The sequence below is a fragment of the Gambusia affinis genome, linkage group LG16 (assembly GCF_019740435.1).
Source record: "Gambusia affinis linkage group LG16, SWU_Gaff_1.0, whole genome shotgun sequence".
In the NCBI taxonomy this organism is placed as follows: Eukaryota; Metazoa; Chordata; class Actinopteri; order Cyprinodontiformes; family Poeciliidae; genus Gambusia; species Gambusia affinis.
In genome coordinates, this window is record NC_057883.1 from 88,864 (window position 1) to 112,123 (window position 23,260).

General features: G+C 38.4%; 1 protein-coding gene across 3 annotated transcripts in view; it reads right to left on the reverse strand.

The window, feature by feature from the left end:
• Positions 1-23,260, reverse strand: part of LOC122845798 (MAM domain-containing glycosylphosphatidylinositol anchor protein 2-like) — a 164,097-nt gene that overhangs the window by 22,002 nt on the left and 118,835 nt on the right. For 2 of the 3 annotated variants that reach the window (XM_044142229.1, XM_044142228.1), the window contains exons 11-15: positions 20,743-20,920; positions 18,733-18,753; positions 15,370-15,525; positions 4,350-4,514; positions 4,125-4,255 (exon numbers count right to left, since the gene is read on the reverse strand). In XM_044142229.1, coding sequence (XP_043998164.1) covers positions 4,125-4,255; positions 4,350-4,514; positions 15,370-15,525; positions 18,733-18,753; positions 20,743-20,920 — 651 coding nt within the window. The remainder of the gene's footprint in view (positions 1-4,124; positions 4,256-4,349; positions 4,515-15,369; positions 15,526-18,732; positions 18,754-20,742; positions 20,921-23,260) is intronic. The other variant, XR_006373136.1, reaches the window with a different exon arrangement.

Sequence of the window (23,260 nt, forward strand, 5' to 3'; positions counted from 1 at the left end):
TACTACTATTGCTGCTGTAGATGTGGTTTTAAATGCTCCGGTACATAATCTTAATGCTTCATGTTGAGTAATGTCTAATTTAACCAAATGTGTTTTAACTGCTGAACCATAAATTATACAACCAAAATCTGTGTTGCATCTTATCATTCCTGTGTAAATCTGTTTTAGTGATTTCTATCTGCTTCAGTCACTGCCAGCCAAGCATCTCAAAATATTTAAGATTTTCTCACATTTATCAATAACTTTTTGAATATGTATATTCCATTTTAGTTTTTTATCAAACCATAGTGTTAAAAAATTTATACACTTTACGTGCTCTAATTCTTGCTTATATAATTTTAATTTTAGTTCCATGTTTATTTTTTCTGATTTAATATTACTTTGGTTTTTCCAACTGAAAACTTAAATCCCCATGGCAACACCCATTTCTCTATTTCAATAATAACCTCTTGTAATTTCTTTACAATGAAATCTACATTTTTTCCTCTTTTCCAAACAGCTCCATCATCTGCAAAAAGTGAACATCCCATTTCTTTTCCAATATCTTTAAATACATAATTTATCATAATTGAGAACAATAACAGACTTATAATACTCCCCTGTGGAGTTCCATTTTCTACTTTACATTTTGCTGAAATCACTTCACCAATTCTAACTTGTATTTTCCTATTTGTTAAAAAATCTTCAATCCATTTAAATATTTTCCCTTTAATGCCCAATGTGTATAATTTAATTAATAATCCCTCAACTCATGACATATATTCTTTTTCTATATTTCAATAAATATTGCCACTACACTTTATTTACTTGTGCTCTTCTAATTTCATGTTCTAGAAATAGCGTTGGATCATTAGTACTCCTCCCTTTTTGAAAGCCACTTTGATATTTTGACATGTATCCTTTATTATTTAAATAATATACTAGTCTATTATTTATCATTTTTTACATTATTTTACAAAGATTTGACGTTAAAGCCATTGGTCATTAGTTTTCTGGGTTTTACTTGTCTTTTCCTGGTTTAGCTATTGGTACTATCATTACGGAAGAGTATTAGGGCCACTGAAAAAAAAAAACAATTTTGAGATTAAAGTCAGAATTTTGAGATTAAAGTTTGATGCTTGGCTTGGTCAGTGCACTTGATAACATATGCTATAAATAATAATAGTTTTTCAACTGATATTGTAACATTTTTTTCTGACTGGACTTTGTCAGAAAAATCAAGTATTTGCACTTCTGTTAAATCCAAATGAACTAATGTGGAATTTGACTTGCTGTTTGTTCACTCTCTTGTTTTCTGTTCCTTCACATTTTTAACTGCTTCTGCATAGCTTATGTTTTTAGTCATTTGAATCTTCTACTCTCTTCCTTACCTCACATCCTCCATATGTAACTCTGTTTCCCTCCACAGTTACAACATTTTTCTTGTGCTTCTTCTAACTGACATTTTGGACATCTCTGTTTCCCTTTACAAACTACTGCTATGTCCTTTGTGACCTTTGACATTTAAAACAACAAAGTGGTGGAGGGATATAAGGTCTGACCTGAAAACTGAGATAACCCATTTGGATGTTTTATGGCAACTCTTTTCCTTCAAGTTCAATGAGGGTTGACAAATTTTCTACTTCTTCTCCATTTATTGTTTTTGACAGTCTCTTGCACCTACAATATTTCTCATAATTTTAACAAGATCTTCATCTAGAGGGATCCCATAAATCACTCTAATTTTTTCATTTTCTCCCATGATTTATATTTTCCATTACAGTTTTTTTTTTTTTTTTTTTTACAGATATTACCCACATTTAAAGCCTTATTCTTTTGTTCTTCATTTTTACAAACTACCTATAGGTTTTCATCTCTCAAAATCTTTACCATTTCAACATCTCCAATTTTCTTTTTAATTTCTCTTGACACCACAATGGGGCTGATGTTGTCTTGTTCTTCCTCGTTCTTAATTTTTAATATTATTTTAAATTCCTCCCTCACAACGTTCCTAACTATCCTTTCTTCTTCTGAACTATTTCCTTCCAGTTCTCGTTTACTACCTTGAATATCATCAATTCCTGTCTTTCTCATTTCATATCTCCATTTCCATACATACCATTTTATGTCCAAATCTGATATACTTCTATATGTTTTGTTTTTCCTGCACCGCTCTAAGTCCTCTTTCACCGACTAAAACCATCCCTGGTGTTTTCTCCCTTTGTTTTCCCCAGTACATCTTCTTAGCTTCCCTGTGCTATTTTCTCCCCACCCATCAGCCAGCGCCTGTGTCAAATACTCACTACTCACACCTGCAGTCAATAATCTCATCAAGCCAGGTCCAATGTTTTATTTGCTACCTCCCAGTATTTAAGCTCCTCTATCTCACCAGTCTGTGTCATTACTATGCTTCTTACTACCCATTTTACCCTCCCTGCATTACCTGTTTGTCCCTTGTGTCTTTAGTTTGTTTGTTTTTATTTTCTTTTGAACCCTGAATTATTTAATTTTTTTGTAAGTTGAATTTCATCATTAAAACATCCTCAACATTCTACATCTTTTGCCTGTTGTGATTGGGTCCCCATCTACAACCTGACAACATCAGTGTTGACCAAGATGAAAATCTGGTGAAAGGCTTCAGAAAGTATATAGTGCCATCTGCTGTTGCCACAAATGTCTGACCATGTCATGTTTGGTGGTGGTTGTTGATGGACTCAATGCAATTGATCAAATTTTCTCGATAAGCCTGTGTGAGCAAAAGAGAGTCTGCATGTGCCCAATGGACAAACAGACTCTGTTTGTCAAGGACCCCCTCTGTGGGTATGAACAGTCATACTGTTCCCGCCGGGCTGAACTATGAGCTTCTCCTTATTATGGGCCCGGTGTCGGAACAACATGCTCTCTTCCTTCCAGAGAGCATTGTGTAAGTCCAACTGAACTGAACGAAGCATGTACAGATCTCTTTTAACCGCAATCTTTCTATTTCTGATGCTGGATCTTCAATATCCTCAAATTGAAATGCTGGGCGTATACCCATGTGTTGGCTTTAGTGGCTAAGCTCTGGCAATGGGTCATTGGGTTAGCTTGCAGATATTTGAACTTTTTTTTGTCTTGTTCATGGTATAGCTCTTGCAGCTATCGATGAAAACAATTGGTGCAAGAGGCAACCGGAAATGATGAATGTGGCTTAAATTTAAATGGAAGTACATCACCACTACTCATGGTATATAGGCTATTATCTGCACTTCAACATGGCTACAGCACTGCTGCAATCAGCTCATGTGATTGACTTGTGCATAAACTGCTTCAACATGGGGTCCATTGCTATAATTGGCTAAAACAAGAAAGCTATCTGAGTGGTTGCTGACCATTCCCTGTTAAAAAAAAAAAACCATTTGTGGATTGAGATGCCACAACTGTGTTGAAATAAAGCTACACTTACTAGAATATAATTTTTGGATAGTCTGATCCAACTCTGCATGAATGATGAGAGTTGGGCTGGACTAGAATGTGGTGTTGGGCCATGGCCCAAAGAAGCAAAGTGGGCATCCCTTATTTTCATTTCTGAAAGGTATCACTAACCATCCATCCAGTTGGTTGGGAATGGTTCTTATATCTCCCCTGATGATGCATCTGTACTTTTTCTGTTTGTGGTCTTTGCTGGGCTCTCAAGACAAAAGTGTGGTAAAAATAAATTCAAAGTTGTCCATGTTCACTTCCATTTTGTGTCTATTCAAAGAATCAAGAAAACCGAGGAAGACATTTGCAAGTCTTTGAACGCTTGATTGGTGCCATCTTAAGGCTAAAAAAAGGAAAAACCTGGGATTTTAAGGCTATTTCTTGTCCACAGCCGTTGAAACTTTCAGACAGATTTCATTTTGTTTAAGTACATTTACTGTATTTGATGGAAGGTGTGTGTTCAATACAGAAATTCAGCTTTAAGAAGAACTGTTGGTGGTTTTAGATATTTTTAACATATATCTGCCGTAGGGGTATGAATGATTTTGGCTAAGCAAGATGTTAATTAGTAAAGAATAAAATTATATAAATTCCACATGTTCATGTAAAATACCCATGAAGTATAAGGACTTTGCCCCATGTAACTAACCATACTCACTTTACCACTAGCCAGCTATGTACTGTACCTGAAAGGTTGTAGTTGGATGGATGTTAACCCTTGCCTGCTGCCAGTAGTTTCCTTGGTTACCAGTAAGACTCCAGACTAAGGTATCTGTGAGCATCTGACCTTTCAACCGCAAGAAAATATTCAAAGCTCCTACAAAATAAATAAACAGTGAGATTAGTAAGTGTATTGCAAACCAATATTCTCATGTGTCATACCAGAAGGAATGAGCATCTTGCCTTCTCACCTATATGTTTCCCAAACATGTGATAGTAGAAGGTAACGCAGTAGGTGGGATTGTTACTGGCTGAAGAGGAAACACTTTTGGTGTTTATGTTGAAAATTGGGGACATCAGACGGGCTTTGTTCCCCTCCAGCCCAGGCCTGGATGTCTCAATGAACATGTAGAAGCCTGAGGGTCCACAAGAGTCTAATTTTCACTTAATGCTTCAGCAGTTAAAACAGTAACATTTGCTTTATGTGAATCTGTCACCAATGAAAAGAGGAGAAACATTGTAGCTTAGTTCATTTTGAACAACAGACTTGAAGTAAATCTCAGTGTTAGAATAGAATTCATGTAACAATGCTTTTGCCTATTGCTGTATATGAACACAAGAAGATAGTGAAGACTGCGATTAACAACATTAAACTCTATGTGGTAGTGGAAGTTTTAAATCCTAATACTGAAATTATATGACCATAATAATTCCTACTATTTAACCGATATTACATGGAATCATCAAATTTTTGGAGTAGTACCTGGTCCAAAAGCCAAGAGAAGTAAACAAAAGAAGATCTATGAAAGGCAAACTTAAAATAGAGAATTAGACATAGCACGGAATAGAATGAGAGTAAACATCAGAGCTGCACTTCATAGCCAGAGGGAGCTAAAAGCTCTCAAAGGATTTAAAATTGATCCAGAGTCAGCCACATCTCTGCTTGACCAGCAAGTATCTGCTTGATTGTTTTTGTTTAAATCAAAAATAAAATAAGTTAAGATACAGCGGGATCACTGGCGATGGCACAAATCAAGTATTATTCTGTAGCTTGATGCAGCACTGATGCAGTGATAATCTGATAATCTTTCCGTGAGAAAGTGTAGCTGGATGGTGATTAATTTTAAAATTACCTGCTAACTCAACCTCAGTATAAATATTAGTCCATACCTACATTTATTTGTCCCAACAATTTTATTGGATTAAATGCGTTTAAATTTGGTGAAATTACTTTATTGTGGACTGTGCCTGTTAAAAATAAACAGTAAATGAAATATTATGAAAATGCTTGCAATATTTGCACTTGAATCAGAAAGTGTTGTTTTTGTGTAAATTCCTCATTGGAGCCAATGGACTCATGTCAAAACTGTAGTCACATAACATACAGTACATATGTCACACAATGCAAAGCGAAAAATGTAAATTGCTAATTGAGTGTCTTGACATATATATATATATATATATATATATATATATATATATAGAGAGAGAGAGAGAGAGCATTTATCTGCCACTGGGCACCAGTGTTCTCGCAGTGTACCTGCGTGCAAACTGGTCTTCTCTGTGTGAGTTATGAGGTCAAATATGTTTCACAATTATTCAATCAAAAAAGAAATCTCAAATAAAAAATTTTTAATTGTGATCAAAATTTTTGAATTGTATAGATTTTTTTTTTTTTACAAAAATTTAAAAAAAAAAACTATTCTTAAAAATTAAAATCACTCTTTTTTTTCATGAAATGAAAAAGTTTTTTACAGAACATAAACTTTTGTGTATATCAGATTTTTTTTGGTTGCAATTCTCTAACTTTTGGTTTTGATGTTCCTTCATTTTTTGGTCCTCTCTATGAGCTGGAAGAATTGTTCTATCCAGTAAAGCCTACAAGCTGCACTCTGCCTGTCATACTAGAATAGGGAATTAGGAGAACACCAATTTAATTTTATAACATAACACAGCAAAAAGCATATTACATTTAATTTGAAATAAAACTAAATACAAGACATGTACATCAATTAACACTAAAAGAAGACATAAAACATGTGAATATCCTACTTTGGCCTGTGATCTACCAACTTGGTTTTTACATTTTGCATCTGGAAGAGAATATATATTTAACAGTTACATTGCTTCCGCTCATCCACCTCACTGATTATGTGCTTGGTAAATACTCTGTATGTACAGTCGCTTGACGTGTGGTAGAGATTAACATGGACCTAATGACACACTGGTGCAGCGGTCCTGTGTGTTTTCCAACTTTAGCTTCAATGCTAGATAATACACACACACATAGGCATTACATAAGTTTTTTAACACATATTTCCTCCAGATACATTTCATATTCTGCAACACTTAATGCCACTCGACAGAGGTGCGTTGATTAACGATTTCAACATAAAGACAGGCGAATTTTACACAAGCCTAGTTTATACACTTTATCTAATGCTAACATTAGCTAGCATGATATGCTAATGGTGATCATGGCAAACAAGATATATGAGCATCAAAACCAAAAGTGCTGGGAACTTGGATTTTTGGGTCTTCATGGGGAGTCTCTAATGTCTACTGCTTTTTCATCATCCACTAGATGGTGCCAAGAGGCTGCTATTACCTGGAAGGAGTGCCGGCTGTCTGGATTCAGCACACCTGTAGTCAAGCTACTTCGTCATCTTGTAGTCTGTGAGGAGCGGGCTGCCAGCACTTTGACGCCTGAGTGTTTGCATGTTATGGCACTCTGCGCCCCTCTGAGTGTAGTCTCTGGGTTTTCAATGTTTATCTCTTGTAATACTTACCTGTTGCTCTCCTCTCAGGTGTTTCATGGCACCTTGGATTTTACCCACTGTGTAGCCCTAGTTCCGTGCATTCTGGTATCCTCTCGTGACGCAGTGGATTTTACTCATTGGTTACCTGAGTCAATCTCCTTCTCGGCAGAAGATTCTCTGACAGTTCCTCATTTCACGGCCTGCTATCGGACATCTCTTAACTCCTCCTCACAAGAACTTACCTGTCCACCCTCCACCACAAGCCTCTTCAATCCATCTCCAAAGAACTCTCTGTCAAGACCAAACACCGGAACGCAGATTATCTCAAGAACTCCCTGCAAAGAGACCAAATCCCCACAGACTACAGTACTTCTCCCCCTGGTGGAAATTAATCTACTAACCAAGTACGATCAATCCATTTCTCAGAATCCAATCTGTCCAGTTAACCGTCAAATTACCTTTTCTCTCTAACTACTCTGTGTTCTGATGACCACGGCTTCCCAGCCACAGGACAAGTATCACACAACTCGCAATTCATCTTTGTTCCAAAATAAACTTTATCTGATTTCTTGGTCTCCTATCTGTGGGTCAAAAGACATGAACTAAACATGACAAAATGTTTGAGAACTGCAACCAGAAACGTAGGCCCAAAAAATTCTGATATACACAAATAAAAGTTTATGCAAGTAACTTTTTCACTTCATGAGAAAAAGATTTGTGATTTTAATTTAAAAACATTTTTTGAACAAAATATTTTTTGTTTAAAAAATAATTACAATTCAAAATGTTCTGACAACAATTTTATTGTTTTGAATTGAGTTTTTTTTTTTTGTTTGAATAATTGTGAAACAAATTTAACTCCAAAGTGCAGGAGGGGCTGTGGAAGGAGGGCTGCGTGACACAGCAGACAGGAAAGGGGCGGAGCTTGTTCAAATTTTCAAGCCAAGTTCACAGTTTTGAAAAAGTTACATAGTGCAGCCTTAAACTTTACCAGAATAATATCTCATTGAGATTAAAACCCTCTTACAGTTAAAAGAAGACGTTAAGTTACAAAAAACAGGTGCATGTCATAAAATCAGCCTAGAACTTTGTTAGATTTAAAATCACTAAACGAAAGAAATTCAGTCTATCTAAAAGTTTCTTGTAACAAGCACCAAAACAGTAGAAGAAAGAGTGAAAGCCTTCTTGCACAATTCAGTCATATCAAAAGGGACAGAAAGAAGCACAAATTCTTTGTCGGCACTCGGCTTCGATGTGACAACAACAGGCATTGGCCATTCATTGCATGGCGCTCGACTGTCCTTTAACAGCACAATGTCCCCCTTTTGAAGATTGTGATGTTGTTTGTTCCATTTGCAACGTGGCTGGAGAGAAGACAAGTACTCACTCCTAAAAGGTGGTGCTGTTGTCTCGTGTTCAGGAGGCAAGTCGGCCATCTGCCGTTCCATGACTGTGCCTCTGAGTTTCCGGCAGGTGATGCAAGAGTGAGTAGAGGAACTAATGAGTTTTTTCCTCCAATAATCCACAAACTCACAGCTCGAATGGCTCCTTCACTGAAATGATGCCCCTGGTGTTTTACCTGTTTGTGATAGTGACGGGCCAGAAGCATGGACAGGTGGTGATTTTTAGGTGGGATGAGAGGATTTTTCACTTCAATGTCCAGCTGAGCATTTTTAAGCCGACTTCCAGCCCTGATGAGTCCGGCTTCATCAATCCCTGGCTGAAGCTTAAAAAGGGGACTTTTTTTGGAACAGGCCTCCCTGCCATCAAAGCTGTTATTTCCTTTACAAAAGCCTTGTTTTGTGCTGATCTTATTATGTTTTCAGCTTGAATTTTCTCTTCTGTTGTTCAAAGCTTTGACATCTGTGCCTTTTGACCTTCTTGGTGTGAATGAGCACTGTGAATGAGAAAACTCACTGCTCTTAAAAGTGAGCTCCACGTAGAGAACCTCTCAAACCGGTCAGCAGTCAGAACTCTTGTTGCTTGAGTTTGTGTAACACAACATGTAACACTTGGTCACGGCTCAACATCTTCATGTGGATTAACAAGCTCATGTGCTTCAAATGTGGCTTCCTCACCTTGATGGTGGAGAGTAGCTGGGAGGCATGGACTGACCGGGATGCCATGTCTGCTGGATTCTGCTCCGATAGGACGTAAAACCACTGCTCAGGTTTGGAAGACTGATGTATACGCTGAATCCTGTTATGCACATATACATAAAATCACCTGCTCTGGTTATGTACATAACCCAAAACAACCTTATTGTCGCAGTAAAACGTCACTGCATCTGGTTGAAAGTCAATCTCGCTGAGAATGAAATCAGCTATTTCCACCACCATCACAGCAGCGCATAGCTCCAGGCATGGAATAGTGGGTTCTGACTGGGGTGTCAGTCTGGTTTTCCCAAAATCTAAACCCACACTACTTGTCCCGTCTCCCCTTATGGCTCTGATGTGTGCCACTGCTCCAATGGCTTTTATAAATGTGTCAGAGAAGACACATAATTCCTTCCGCACAGTTTCACATAGGGAATTACTGGTGTACATGCAAGGAATGTGCAGGTGGCTCAGCACTTGCAGAGAATCTTTCCAAGACTCCCAGCTTTGTTGCTTCACTTCAGGTAATGGTGTGTTCCAGTCAAATGTGCCACTGTTAAGCTCTCAAAGTAGAATCCTTCCATGTATGATGACTGGAGCAAAAAACCCAATAGTATCAAACAGGCTGTTCACAATGCATAGGACACCCCAATGGGTAAATGGTTTGTCCTTGACAGAGATGCTGAAAGTTAAGGTGTCAGATGCTACCTCCCACAACCCCAGACTGTGCTGCACAGGCTCCTGCTCTCCACTGAAATCCAGTTCCTTGATTCCTTCTGCATGGTCCTCAGGAGGGGAAGCCTTCATCACAGCTGAACTGTTAGATCAGGGGTGGGTTTCCTGCAACATTTAGATGTATCTCTACTTCAACACACCTGAGTCAAATAATCAGGTCATTAGCAGACCTGTGGAGAACATGACTGCACTTGGGAGGTGATTCAGCTGTTGGATTCAGGTGTGTTGGACCAGGGAGACATCTAAGAGTTGAGGGACACCGACCCTCCAGGACCAGGAGTGTCCACCCCTGTGTTGGATGCAACCTTGTGCAGGCAAAGATTGGACTCAGAAAGGGATGCTTGAATCCTCTAATGGAGGTCTATGGCTTATGTAACAGATGGAAGAAACATAAGTCCATCATCGATATAGAAATGTCTCTCCACAAAGTGAAATGTGTCATCGCCATGGCGATGTGCTCCTACTTCAGCAGTTCTTTGAAGACCATTTATGGCTACAGCTGGGGACGGTTTGTTGCTGAACACATTGACTTTCATCCTGTAGTCGATAATGTCTTTAGTCATGTCATTGTCTCTGAACCACATAAAACTCAAAAAGTTTCTGTGGTCCTCCCTTACTCAAAAATAATGAAACGTCTGACAGATGTCAGCTGCGACAGCTGCTCTGTCCTTCCTGAATGTAAGCAGGATCCCAAGTAAGCTGTTATTAAGATCCGGTCCTTTGAACAGCACACTATTCAGTGAAATTCCATGGTGCTGAGCACTGGAATCAAAAATGACCCTAACTTGCCCCGTCTTTTGTGGATGGTAAACACCGAAGAATGAAGAGTACCAGCGCTCTTCATTTTCTGCAAGAGTTGGGGCGATCTCAGCATGATGGTTTTCAAAGATCTTTTTCATGAACCACTCAAAATGTTCTCTCATCTCCGCTTTTCAGTTGAGCGTGTGGCACAAGGAGGTGAGGCGCTTTGCCTGCTCACGGTTGTTTGACAGCCTTGGCCTGGGAGCTTTGAATGGCAGCGGAGCAACCCAGGTGTCTTCATGGTCTTTAAAAAGACAGTATCAGTATCTTCATGTGATGGTGCTAGCTTATTGTTGTTACCTGTTTCAGTAAACCAGTCTTTCCTATGCTTTGCTCTCTTGGCTCGTTTGACAGTGCAGTGGTGCCCCAGGGGCTCTCCCAGCCGCAGCTTGGTCTCTATTGAAGCTGTATGTTTGTATCACATGATGTCATGAAAGATGTTTTACCACCAGCCAAAACAGTGGTTTTGTAGGATGATACACTTGACCTGTGGGCACCTTGAAGACACACCTCCCCGACTACTACCCAGCCAAGGTAAAGTTTCTGAGTAAAGGGAGAATTCACTGGGCCACTCATTTGCTGTGTTACTTTGTGCACTTCAATAGCATCCCACCCATGCAGGAGCAGTATCTCTGCTCTGGGATCAATTTCAGGGATTTGCGAAATTGGATTTTCGGGATTTTGCAGCCATTTAGGTTAGCGTGTATTTAATATCTTCTCTTTTCCAAACTATTTACCCAACAATTTATTGTTCAGTGTTACCTCAGATTAAATTCTACAGGCATAGCCAAAATCATGAAACTATTTTACAAGTGAAAATACAATACAGCAGGGACATTAAAAGCAATTACAGATTCGGGTCATCAATCACTCCATCGATTAAATTTTGACAGAAGAGTACCTATATAATCTCTCTACGGATGAATTACTGTAATGTGAAACACTTTGGGGTCCTTTGAACTTGATAAGGTGTTATACAAGTACAAAGTTATTTACTGCTGCTGTAATGCTGTCAGTCCAGGAAAAGTTGGAAGAAATGAAAATGCCAAGAAATCTAAGAGTGTGGACCCTCTCCACACACTCGCCATTGATGTAGGGAGGAGCTGGGTCAGTGCGGAGCTCCTTGGTTTTCTTGGTGTTCTGAGTGAGGTTGTTTTCAGCTTCACAACTTCTTTTCTGTAGGCTGCCTTATCACCTGGTGAGACAAGTTCTGTGGTGTTGTTAGCAAACTTGACGATGTGATTATTATTGTGGGCTGGACTGTAGTCATGTGTGTAGAGGCAATACAAGAAGGGGCTTGGCATACAGCTGAGCTGATGCTCAGAGTGCTGGTAGAGGAGAGATGGGGCCAAGACTCCCAGTCTGTTGTAGGTTGGTGAGGAAGTCCTTTATCCAGGCACATGTGAAAGGAGGAAAGCTGAGAGTGACCAGTTCACTGATGAGTCTGTCTGGGATTATTGTGTTGAAGGCTGAACTGTAATCAACAATGGACATAGGCTCTGCTGTTGCAACAGCAATGGCGTCCTCTGGATCTGTCAGCAGAATATGCAAATTTGCGAGAGCATAGCCTGGGGGAATATGCTCTTTAATGGGCTGCAGAACTAGTCTGTGAATGCACTCCAGAATTATAGGAGTCAGGAGACTAAGCAGGGCTACTGCTTAGTCCAATTTACATTGGGTATAGAAATTATTCAGATCCTTTGAAATTTTTCACATTTTGTTTCATTGTCAGCAAAAAGTGACAATGAAAATCAAAAAAGTTCATAATATTTTTATTAATGTACACTCAGTATCCCATCTTGACAGAAAAGCCAGAAATGTTGAGTTTTTTTGTGTCCAAATTTCCAAAAAGAAAAAAACTGAAATATCACATGGTCAAAAGTATGCAGACCCTTCGATGGCAATATTCGTCACGTTTTTGATTTAAAAACTCAGGCGGCTTATCAGCATGATTGGGGTGTAATGTCGTTAAGTGACGTCTTAATTTATTAGGTTTCATGCTGTCCGCTGCCAACATTTTAAGACATAGAAGAAACACCAGTCTTTCCTCGTCTCCCACCTTTGAAAGCTAAGATGAGGAAATATGACGAAGCGTTTGTACCGCTTGGCTTAACTGTGACAGATGACTTTTGTTTGTCTCATTATCTTGGTCTCTCTTCACCTTTTTTTCATCCCTGTTAAATATTTTTCCATGGTGTCTCTTCAGTGCACTTTATATTACTTGTTATGCGCTGTGTGCACTTGCTCTGTGCAAAAAACCCTATACCACAAACTCAGTATGACAATAACAGCGCAACTGCCCCCTACTGTAGTAGATGTGCAATTACACTTTATTCTATACCACTTTACTTTCAAAATGTGAATAAGAAAATTCAAAATTGGGTCACACGTGCCCCACTATTTGAGAAGGACTGTATTACACCAAGGAAATAAGGAAGGGAAGAGCACCGCAGTTGAGCCTTTTTTTATTCAGTGTCAACAGAAAGAGAAAAAGGCCGGAAGAAACAATAAAGCCGATAATTAAAATGAGATTGATAGTTAAAATTTTTTGTGCGATTGTTTATCAGGACAGGCCTATCTGTAGGTCCATTCAGTACATGATCATGAACAATCAATATAAATTTATTAGCAGAACCCAACGTCTCCTTCCAAGGCTCCTACTTCATCAGCAAAATGTAAGCTTAATCATCTAGATCAGGGGTGGGCACTCCTGGTCCTGGAGGGTCGGTGTCCTGCGACTCTTAGAGTCTCTCTGGTGCAACACACCTGAATCCAACAGCTGAATCACCTCCCAAGTGCAGTCAGGTTCTCCAGAGTCCTGCTAATAACCTCATTATTTGACTCGGGTGTGTTGAAGTAGAGATGCATCTAAAAGTTGCAGGAGACCGGCCCTCCAGGACCAGGTGTGCCCACCCCTGAACTAGATCACAGGTGTTAAACTCCAGTCTTCAAGGGCCGCTCTCCAGCAACTTTTAGATGTGCCTCTGCTGCACCACACCTGAATAGAATAATTACGGTACGTCATTAAGACTCTGGAGAACTGATCTACCGTACATAAGAAGGAGGTAATTAAACCATTTGATTCCAGTGTTTTGTACCTGTGGCTCATCTAAAAACTGCAGGACAGCGACCCTTAAGGACTGGAGTTTGAGACCCCTTATCTAGAACTTCTTTCAAGAACTTACCTGACAACCTTCCATATTTAACACTCTCTTCCAGAAGCCGCTGATCCAGCTCCTGTTCAAGTCTCCTGAATCACACATTTCCCTTCTTTAACTTTTTTATATAATACTTTAGAATTTTTTTTTTCACAATTATTAACTAGCAGGACAAAATCTGTTCAGGATACAGCAAAATTCAAATAATGATACATACCTAAATTAAAATATATTTACAATGATATAACACAACAACAAAAACAAAAAGTACAGGATGGGGGAGGGTAAAGTGAAGGATTAAATAAAGATGTATATGAATCAGAGATGAGGTGAGAGACAGAAGGTATCAGTACTGTGGTATTGGTTTGATTCTGCATGTACTTTAAATGACTTCCCACAACATTGACACTAAGACCAGAAGGGACGTTCTCTCACCAAAGAGTTCTGGGTTTGTCCTGTGGTTTCCTACTACTGGAATGTTTAAAAAAATAAAAAATTTTATTTAAAAATAAAATGTTATTTTTAAATAAAATAACATTTTATTCAAAAATACATAAATGTTTTATTTTGCTGAATAAAATAAAAACATTTTTTCAGCATTCAGCATTTCTTATGCATATTTTGAAGTATTGTGTTAGAAAAGAGTAATGGAAATATCAAAATGTAAAATGACGTCCTTAATTTTGAAAAAGAAAAAGAAAAAAAGGGGGCTCGCTTGAGCTGGTTTTTGGCTTTTCCGAAAGAGTTAATGGAAAAGAAAACACATTTCCCAAACAAGTTCTGATGTACTGAACATTTACTAGAGCAGTGTTTCCTAACCGTGGGCCTCAAGGCATACTGCCCTACATGTTTTAGAGCAGGGGTCTCAAACTCCAGTCCTCGAGGGTCGCTGTCCTGCAACTTTTAGATGTGCCTCTACTGCACCACCTGAACAGAATAATGAGGTCATTAAGGCTCTGGAGAACTGATCTACACAAGGAGGTCATTAAGTCATTTCATTCCAGTAAAAACTGCAGGACAGCGGCCCTCGAGGACTGGAGTTTGAGATTCCTGTTTTAGAAGTTTTCCTGCTTTAATGTGCCTGATTCAATGGATTGCAGTTCAACAAACACCTGTTAATCAGTTATTAATTGAAATCAGCTGGACGGAAGCAAGGAAATACCTAAAACATGCAGGGCAGCGAGCCTTGAGGACCCACTAGTACACATACCCACTGTACTAGTGGGTGTGCGTTCTAGTCATCAACTAGAGTAGGGATGGGCAATCCTGCTCCTGGAGGATCAGGGAGAAGTGTGTCTCCCTGGTCCAACACACTTCATTCAGCTGAATCACCTCCCAAGTGCAGTCAGGTTCTCCAGAGTCCTGCCAATGACCTCAGGTGTGTTGAAGTAGAGATACATCTAAAAGTTGCCGGAGACCGGCCCTCCAGGCCTGGAGTTCCCACCCCTGAACTAGAGGAAGTTAATTTTTAGCACCATTCATGGCCAAAGATATAAACATAGACTATAATCAAGACCTTCTCTTTTCAACTCAGCTCTGATTTAACATGATAAGACCAAAGCAGAGCACAAGTTAAGGCACCATGTCCCACTCCAGTCTCTAGCAGGCAAGTTTTTATGGGGTTAAGCATAACTTACTTACTAAAGTAAATGGAAGTTAATACAAAGTTCTCAGTTGGATAGAAATCTATCTGTCTGTGTTTCTGTTTGTGTGCGTGTGTACCTTGACTTGAGCCTGTGTGGTCAGAGCTTGGTCCTGTATTCGGTGTGTATGTGGTGCCCTCTTTGGTGCCACTCTGTCTTATCCAGTCAAACTCATCCGACTTGTCTTGAGAGAATGAGCATAACGCCTCTTCCTCAAAATTACAGTGGAACTCTCCTAAACACATACAAAAATACTCAATAAATAAACAGGCAATTATTTTAGGAAGGTGATCATAAGCATATGTCACTTTTTGCCAAAAGTGATTATGGCAAAAATCTCACCCCATTTTAATTGCCAAAAAAAAATCACTTTTGGTAAGAAAAAAAAAATTCCTAGGCCATTTTCTTAGGAAAGTGACATTTTTACAGGATGCATACAAATGACAAATTATTCCCTTCTGACACATTTCTTCTAAACCTAAGGAAATCTAAAGTTTTTTTTAAATAACCAGGTCTGTTGTTAAAAGAGAATGGCCCCTAAGCTTAAAATTCCATCCATCCATCCATCCATTTTCTGTACACCCTTCTTCCCAAATGGGGTCGGGAGAGTTGCTGGTTCCTCTCCAGCTGCGTCCCGGGCGAGAGGCGGGGTCACCCTGGACAGGTCACCAGTCTGTTGCAGGACAACACAAAGACTTACAAGACAAACAACCATTCTCACACACACACGCACACACACACACACCTAGGGAGAATTTAGAGAGCCCAATTAACCTAACATGTTTTTGGACTGTGGGAGGAAGCCGGAGAACCCGGAGAGAACCCACCATGCACAGGGAGAACATGCAAACTCCATGCAGAAAGACCCCGGGCCGGGAATCGAACCCAGGACCTTCTTGCTGCAAGGCAACAGCTCTACCAACTGCACCACTGTGCAGCCCAAGCTTAAAATTGGAAAACAATATCAAATAGTGGAGCCATCTTGAGTAATCATGAAATAATTCACTTGAAAGTTTAAAAGACCACAACACAGTTAAAGTGGCACCCCTAAAACACCACAATACAGTTTAGTATAAAAAAGTATTTAACATACATTTCATAAAGTCCTAGACTTTTTACAATGCTGATGATTCATTTAATAACATAAATCCAGTATCGTAAATTTATTTATTAATGTGGCCTAATTGAATGTAGTTAGAATCAAACAAAGATGAATGATTTTGATAAATACATTACAAGGACTATAAAAAGAAGGCGCTTTTTTTCTTCTGGAAAAAGTAAAAACCCCTTCAAAATGAAACAATACAAAGTTAGAAAATCAGGAAGGAGGAATATTTAAGTGTATCTTAAGAAACAAAATTGTTGCTGCTAATTCCGATCACCCATGAGGGGCTGATTACTGTCGATCATCGATACCGATCACTTGGATTGGCTGTTAATATTTTGATTTAGGTATAAATGGTACTGGATATATGAGCTGACAAAATAGAGATATAAAATCACATAATTTAGACAAAAGCATACAAAGAAACTTGCAGGTACTTTGCATCAAGTATTCAGTCCAAAGGACGACTGTAAAGAGTAACTGAGCAATAAAACTGGCCTCCTGGCTCTGATTGGCTGTTTCTGACCAAACAGTGTCATACTGAAGAATACAGGGAGGCTCCCTGTGTTCCCTCCGCTTTTTGTAATTATTTTTCATCAAAACATTCTTCATCTACAAGCTGCCTCTTCCTCTCTGCACTTGCATCCTAAATCAACAACATCAACATCATGACCTGAGGAAGAAACCCCCATCTTTGTGAAGACAACACAGAGTGAACTACAATCTCTTTGAGCTGACTTCCTGTTGGCTATAAAAACAAGCAAGGATGACTTAGGAGCGATGTAAAGATATCTCCTCACTCTGACAAGAGACTCAGGCTAACATAACTGCGCTCTGAGAAGAACTTACCCAGAAGCTAGAGACACTGCACAACACCCATAAACAGATGAAAAATCAAGCCATGAGATGAAAAAAATCACTTAATGACACTTGTGACAGTGTGACTACACTGGAATGAAGTATTGCACAAAACTCTCCCCAAAGATTATAAAAACTACTGGGAAATTATTCCTGTGCATTATATAGAAGTGGAATTTCAGCCACTTTCCTGTGGAACTGCTGCTCTGTGTGCAGGGGGAAAAAAATTCAAGTCACTAATTATTTTCAGGTCATCGGACCCTCGCCTCAAACCTGTCCTAGCCTGTTTGGCGCCCTGGGTGAACCACCCTGACAGCACCCACCCCGCCCCTTCTCCTCCATGAAGTTGTCAAGGGTAGTAGGTGTTTGTATGATGATATTTCAGGTACTGTTAACATTCAGATCCTCCAATTGTAAGTGCAGAGGTTGGGGGGATTAGACCACCAGGGGACAGGAGGGTTCATGCCTTTCCCCACAAGATGGGGCTGTTGCCCATTTTGCCCATATCAGAATCAGAAACATTGGCTATGCCAAGGAGTTGGAAAGTTAAAATTTTTCATTCATTTTAATACTAAAAGCAGAGGACAGCAATAGTTGTATAAAAAAACACGTTCTTTAAGATAACTAAAGACATTTCTAACTTTAAAGGTAGATATGTTATTGTTACAGAAAATGTTTTATTGATTCTAGTCAGTATTTATTCCACAAATGCTGAAATATTTATGTTGACCTGTTTTATGCAATACCAAATCTGAATTCACATAAAATTATGTGAGGGGATTTTAACCTATCGTTGGATCCACAGTTTCTGTGGACTGTTAAAGTCTACAGAAACTGTTCAAAATTTTATGAAAAGATTTAATGTAGTAGGCCCATGGAGGTTATTATCTCTCACTAAGTGGCAATGTTCATATTTTTCACCAGTCCATAATTCTTACTCCAGGATAAACCTCTTTTTGTTGAACTCTGAGCTGTTATCAGTTGTGAACACAAAACAGATCACTGCCCAGATCTTTTACAAGTTGCCTTTGGGTGTAAAGTCACTGAGAAATTGAGGCTTATTAATACTCTATTGTCAGACAAATAGACAATAGAGTATTCAAGAAATAAAGAAACCCACGGATTTGTTCTTAAGCATCAATGACACACCAGACATGGTAAGAGATCCAATTTGGGAAATGCAAAAAGCTTATTCACAGAGGCAGTTGATTTTGTGGGGTAATTTTACTAATAAAAAAAGGATAACTATTTCTACAATTATTCATGGGATTATGGAGTTTAGATAGGCAATATTTGATCTCTTGTATAAAAAGAAACGGTCTCTTCAAACAGAACTTTCCTTGCTCTAAACTACTGAACAAAAAACTTGGGCTGATGAGCGAAATGTTTCCAGATGTGAAAGGAAAGAGCAGAAGGCAGACAGGGGAGAGTGACAGAAACAGTTACTGCAAATGCTTGTTTTTGGGGACAGATACTTACTGAGATGTGGGTTAACGGGAGCTGCAGAAAAGTAGAAAAAAGCACAATCAGACAATCTGCATAGAGCCAGAAACCTTCAAATTAGCTTGGGATTTCTTTTGATCAAACATAAATAACCTGTTTAATCCCAATTACTTTTTTCCTGTAAAGTAAATGCATGCATTTCAATCCTTAGACCTCCCTGACACATAATATTTATGAATTATTACATTTTATGTTGGCAATGTTAGTGAAAATGTAGGTTTTATACTCAGCAACAATTGTCACTGGTGGGAAACTGCATAGTCTGAATTACACAAATCTGGCCTATTTATACATAAAAAATAAGAAAAATGATGACATGCATAACCCATTATAACAAAGAATGGTTACAAGAGTGTTCAGAAATATTTTAGATACATAAAGATTCAATGCCACATTATGCAGATGTCACTCTCTCAATGTGCCAAGTAACCTTTGACCTCATTTGGCTATTTCATCATTGAGGCAACCTCAGGTGAAAGTGTTACGATGAACAAATCTCCATCTTGGAGGAAATTCTCCCTGATCCACCAAACCAACATGTAATTACCTTGCATGTTATAAATATTGCATGTATATGAAGAGAAAATCTAAAAAGATATATCAGAATGTTTATGAAATATGAATATTCCAATTATTTGGAATATCAGACCCTGTCCTAAGCTACTTTCAGGCGTGGCGTCATTCAGTGCACAGACCACACTTTGTGGAATAGGTCGCCTTTTGCGAGGGTTTGTGCTTCATTTCAACTGTGGGAATGAGAGTGATGTAGAAGACATCATCTTGGTGTTCTTTCTGGTCTAGAAGATCTAAAACATCAGATTTAAGCTGTGTGGGAACAGCAAGGTATATAGAATAAACAGGCAAACCACTGACACATAGCATAGAGCTTACACTCAATCATTTCACCTTATCCCCTTCATGCTAGCGGCATCAATTCTTATGATTAAGAGATGGAAGAAGCAATAACAATTTCATTACATGTCAGTAGAAGACCTTTTAAAGGACATATATACAAAATATTTTTACATCTGTTTATTAAAATATTTTACTGACTTCTTGTGCAGGTTTGTGACTGACGTTTACCTCCAGCGTCACAGGCAGAAAGTAAAGAGGTCTGGTTATGTGACCTTTCACACTAAATATATGACATTGATATTGTTTAGAGTAGACACACTATTATTTTTATTTTAAAACTTCAATTAGCTGCCAAAAGCCAAAACAATTATTTTAGAGCTTCCAGCCAGAAGTTAGAAAAAATGTCTGGCAGCAATTGTTGCTGGTGGGATTACGAAAGTCAAAACCTTCATTACAGAACATAAAGTTTTGTAATGATGTTTGCATTTACTCTCAATAAACCATGCTTGTGTCTCTGCTCTGGTTTTCCACAGTATATAATTTGCATATAAGCATCAGAAAACCTACACATTTTCAATTTCTTCTAAAACCTGTGGAACCAAGATCTGCAAAAAACACAATGAACTGTTAACCTTTTGTTTTCTCTCACTTGGTCTACTTTTTATAGGAGCTACAATTGGCCTGCTATTAACATTTTACTATCATGAACATGCACAAATTACAACATATTTAGGCCAACATTTTCAACTAACCTTGGATTACTTAAAGTTGTTAATTTAAGGTTTGGGAGCAGTGCCTTGTTCAAAGCCACACCTCTAATTTTCCAAATAGCCTATTTATACTCAGATCACCCATACTGCACATTCTGTTAAATTTCTACAACCCCATCTTTCCTTAAACTCAACCATTTCACTTTTTCCACTTCATTCTTTCACCCTCTCCAGCTCAGGATTAGAGTGACTCAGCAAATGACTCATTTTGAATCTTTGTAGATCAGGCCCTTCCCCTCAAATATAATGACATTTTCAAATCTTTTTAAAGTTTCGAAGCTGCAAAAAATACTGTCCATAAAACGACACATCAAATACAGAAATATTGTTATAATTAGCAATGTATAAGACAATAACGCACCGCTGTACGTGATTGTGCGTTCAGAAGCATCCCCGTCACCATATCGGGTGACAGGGGTCAGACGCACCAGGTAGGACTCGGGTTTGATCAGTTCCGTTAGGTTGTAAGTCAGCAGCTGCCCCTTTTGGATTGGTCCACCAATAAAAATCTCTTGCTCCCACCAGCGAGTCTGATCCACCTGAGACAAACACAGAAGTAGATGAAAAAAATGTCATGGCCTCGAAGGACTTTAGATGTAAAGAATTTCCTGATTCAATAGTTCTTGGTGCAACAGCTTACACTACGTACAAGATTTTGTATCATCATTTTAGATTATAAAAATTTTACATAACATTTTTATCATCTGAATGTTATTTAGATGAGAAAAGCATCAAAATGTTGATAAAAACCTTTTAGATGTTTTGATCATCTAAAAACATCCAAAAATAAATATTTTTATTATCATCTAAGGTAGAACAGAGACAGCCCTAACTTAGCTGCATTTAAGTTACAAATATTTGCTGCCACTTTCCCTTCTGACTTGTCCCCTCTTCTCCTAAATTAAATTAAAGCTGCAGTATGCAACTTTTATTAAAAATATTTGAATATTTTTACATTTACAGTTTTATATTTAAATATTTAAAACTGTCAGTATGTCGTTACAGGATAGTATGAAAAAATGAAATTCTTCTGCCTTATTCCAAAGCTATCTAGAAACAACTAAAGGCAGAAGATTGGTTTAAGTGCCGCCACTCACAATCTTGTGTGGCACTGCTCATATTCCCTCCCTCTCTCCTTCGCTCTGTGCTATGCTAGAGCTAGCATAGCCTGTTGTGAATCCTCAGACTAATTAGCACGACTACCAATGAAGGCAGCTAAACGGCTTTTCTGTAATGATAAGTTGTTTGTCTGCCATTAGCACATTTAGCAGTGACTTAATGAGGTTGACTGACAGCGCTAAAACCCTCCTCCTAGTTCTGATTGGTTGTTTTTGATCGGAACTGTACATTACTCCTCCCTGACAGTAATAGCAGCTCAGGGAGGAGTTGGAGATTGATCTTTTCACAGATTATCTGTCTCAGAACATGGTGACAGTTTTAACAAATATGAAAAAAACTGATAAAAAAATTTAAAACATATTTGCATACAGTATGCAGACTTGCTTGTAAAGTTCACTAGCAGTAAATATTGTGCTAGTAATTGAACCAAAGAAAGCAAGGCAGTTGCAAGACTTTAAAATTGTGACGCTTTTGATGGATCAAATAGACTCAACAAATTGTAACAGCAGCTGAAAACATTTTTCGTCTTGGAGCCCAAAATGTGTGGTGGCACCCCTATTACTTACCCACTATAACTTAGTGACTTGCACTACACTGAGCAAATCTAGCAGAGGACTTGTCTGCCATGTCCATCTGCTAATTGTACTTAATATTGTACAATAACCAAAAGGAGAATGTAACTTCTAGCATGAACATAGATTACAACTAATTAACCAGTGTATTATTGCTTTGACTGTTGATTCTATGTTGCATTATGTTTCTGTGTATTAGGTATCGGGGTTTGTTTTCCCTTTTTGGGGGGTTTTCTGTTCCTTTTGTTTGTCTGTGGTTCCATTACTCCTCCACAAGATGGCGCCAGAGGCTGCCTCCTGCGGAGGGCGTACCTGTGGTTCAGCGCACCTGTTGGTCATCAGCTAATCATCCTGAGGCTTAAGAGGAGCGGACTGACTGAACTTCTTCGCCTGAGTGTTTGCCAGTGATGGTACCTTGAGCCCACCCAGAGTTACTCTCTGTTAGTGATGGTGAGATGAAGCCTCATGAGGCATTGAACCACTTGAGCCAACTGGTTCGAGAAAGGGTTCATTTCTTGAAGCTTCATGTGCACACGAAACCACCTACTGGCCAGGTGTATAATCACAGCCAGCTGTATCTTAACATGTGTGATGCATTGAATTTTTGTCTATTATGGCTCTTGGGAATGCCTTCACAAAAGGTGAAGAAAAAAAAAGAGACAAAGAGATAGAGAAAGAGATATAGAGATAGAGAGAAATATATATATATATACAAAAAAAATGCTACCCTGTCCCACAGCTATCTTAAAAATCCTAAAATAAAAATGAAGAACTTTAAAACTAACTAACCAATCCTATTTGTAATAGTGAGATTATTAGTAAAAAACTCAAATTAAATAAATAACCCAATTATAAGTCCTGAAATAATAAAGTCTAAAATCATTAAATATTAATCCCAGAAAAATAAATAAATAAATAAATAAATAAAGGGGGAAGGGAAACAAACTTCATTTAGATCAATACCTTGTTTATTCCAGAGCAAATCTGCTTATGATGTGTGTGATGATGGTATTGAAGTTCAAGGTAACTCGAGTTAAATCAGGTGGTGAAAATTCACGTATCCTTAATATTAGAATTAAAATTAAAATTAAAAATAGGATAGCTGTGGGACAGGATAGGATTTTCTCTTTTTTCCTTTCTCTGTCTCTCTCTCTCTCTCTCCCTTTCTCTCTGTATAAATATATATAT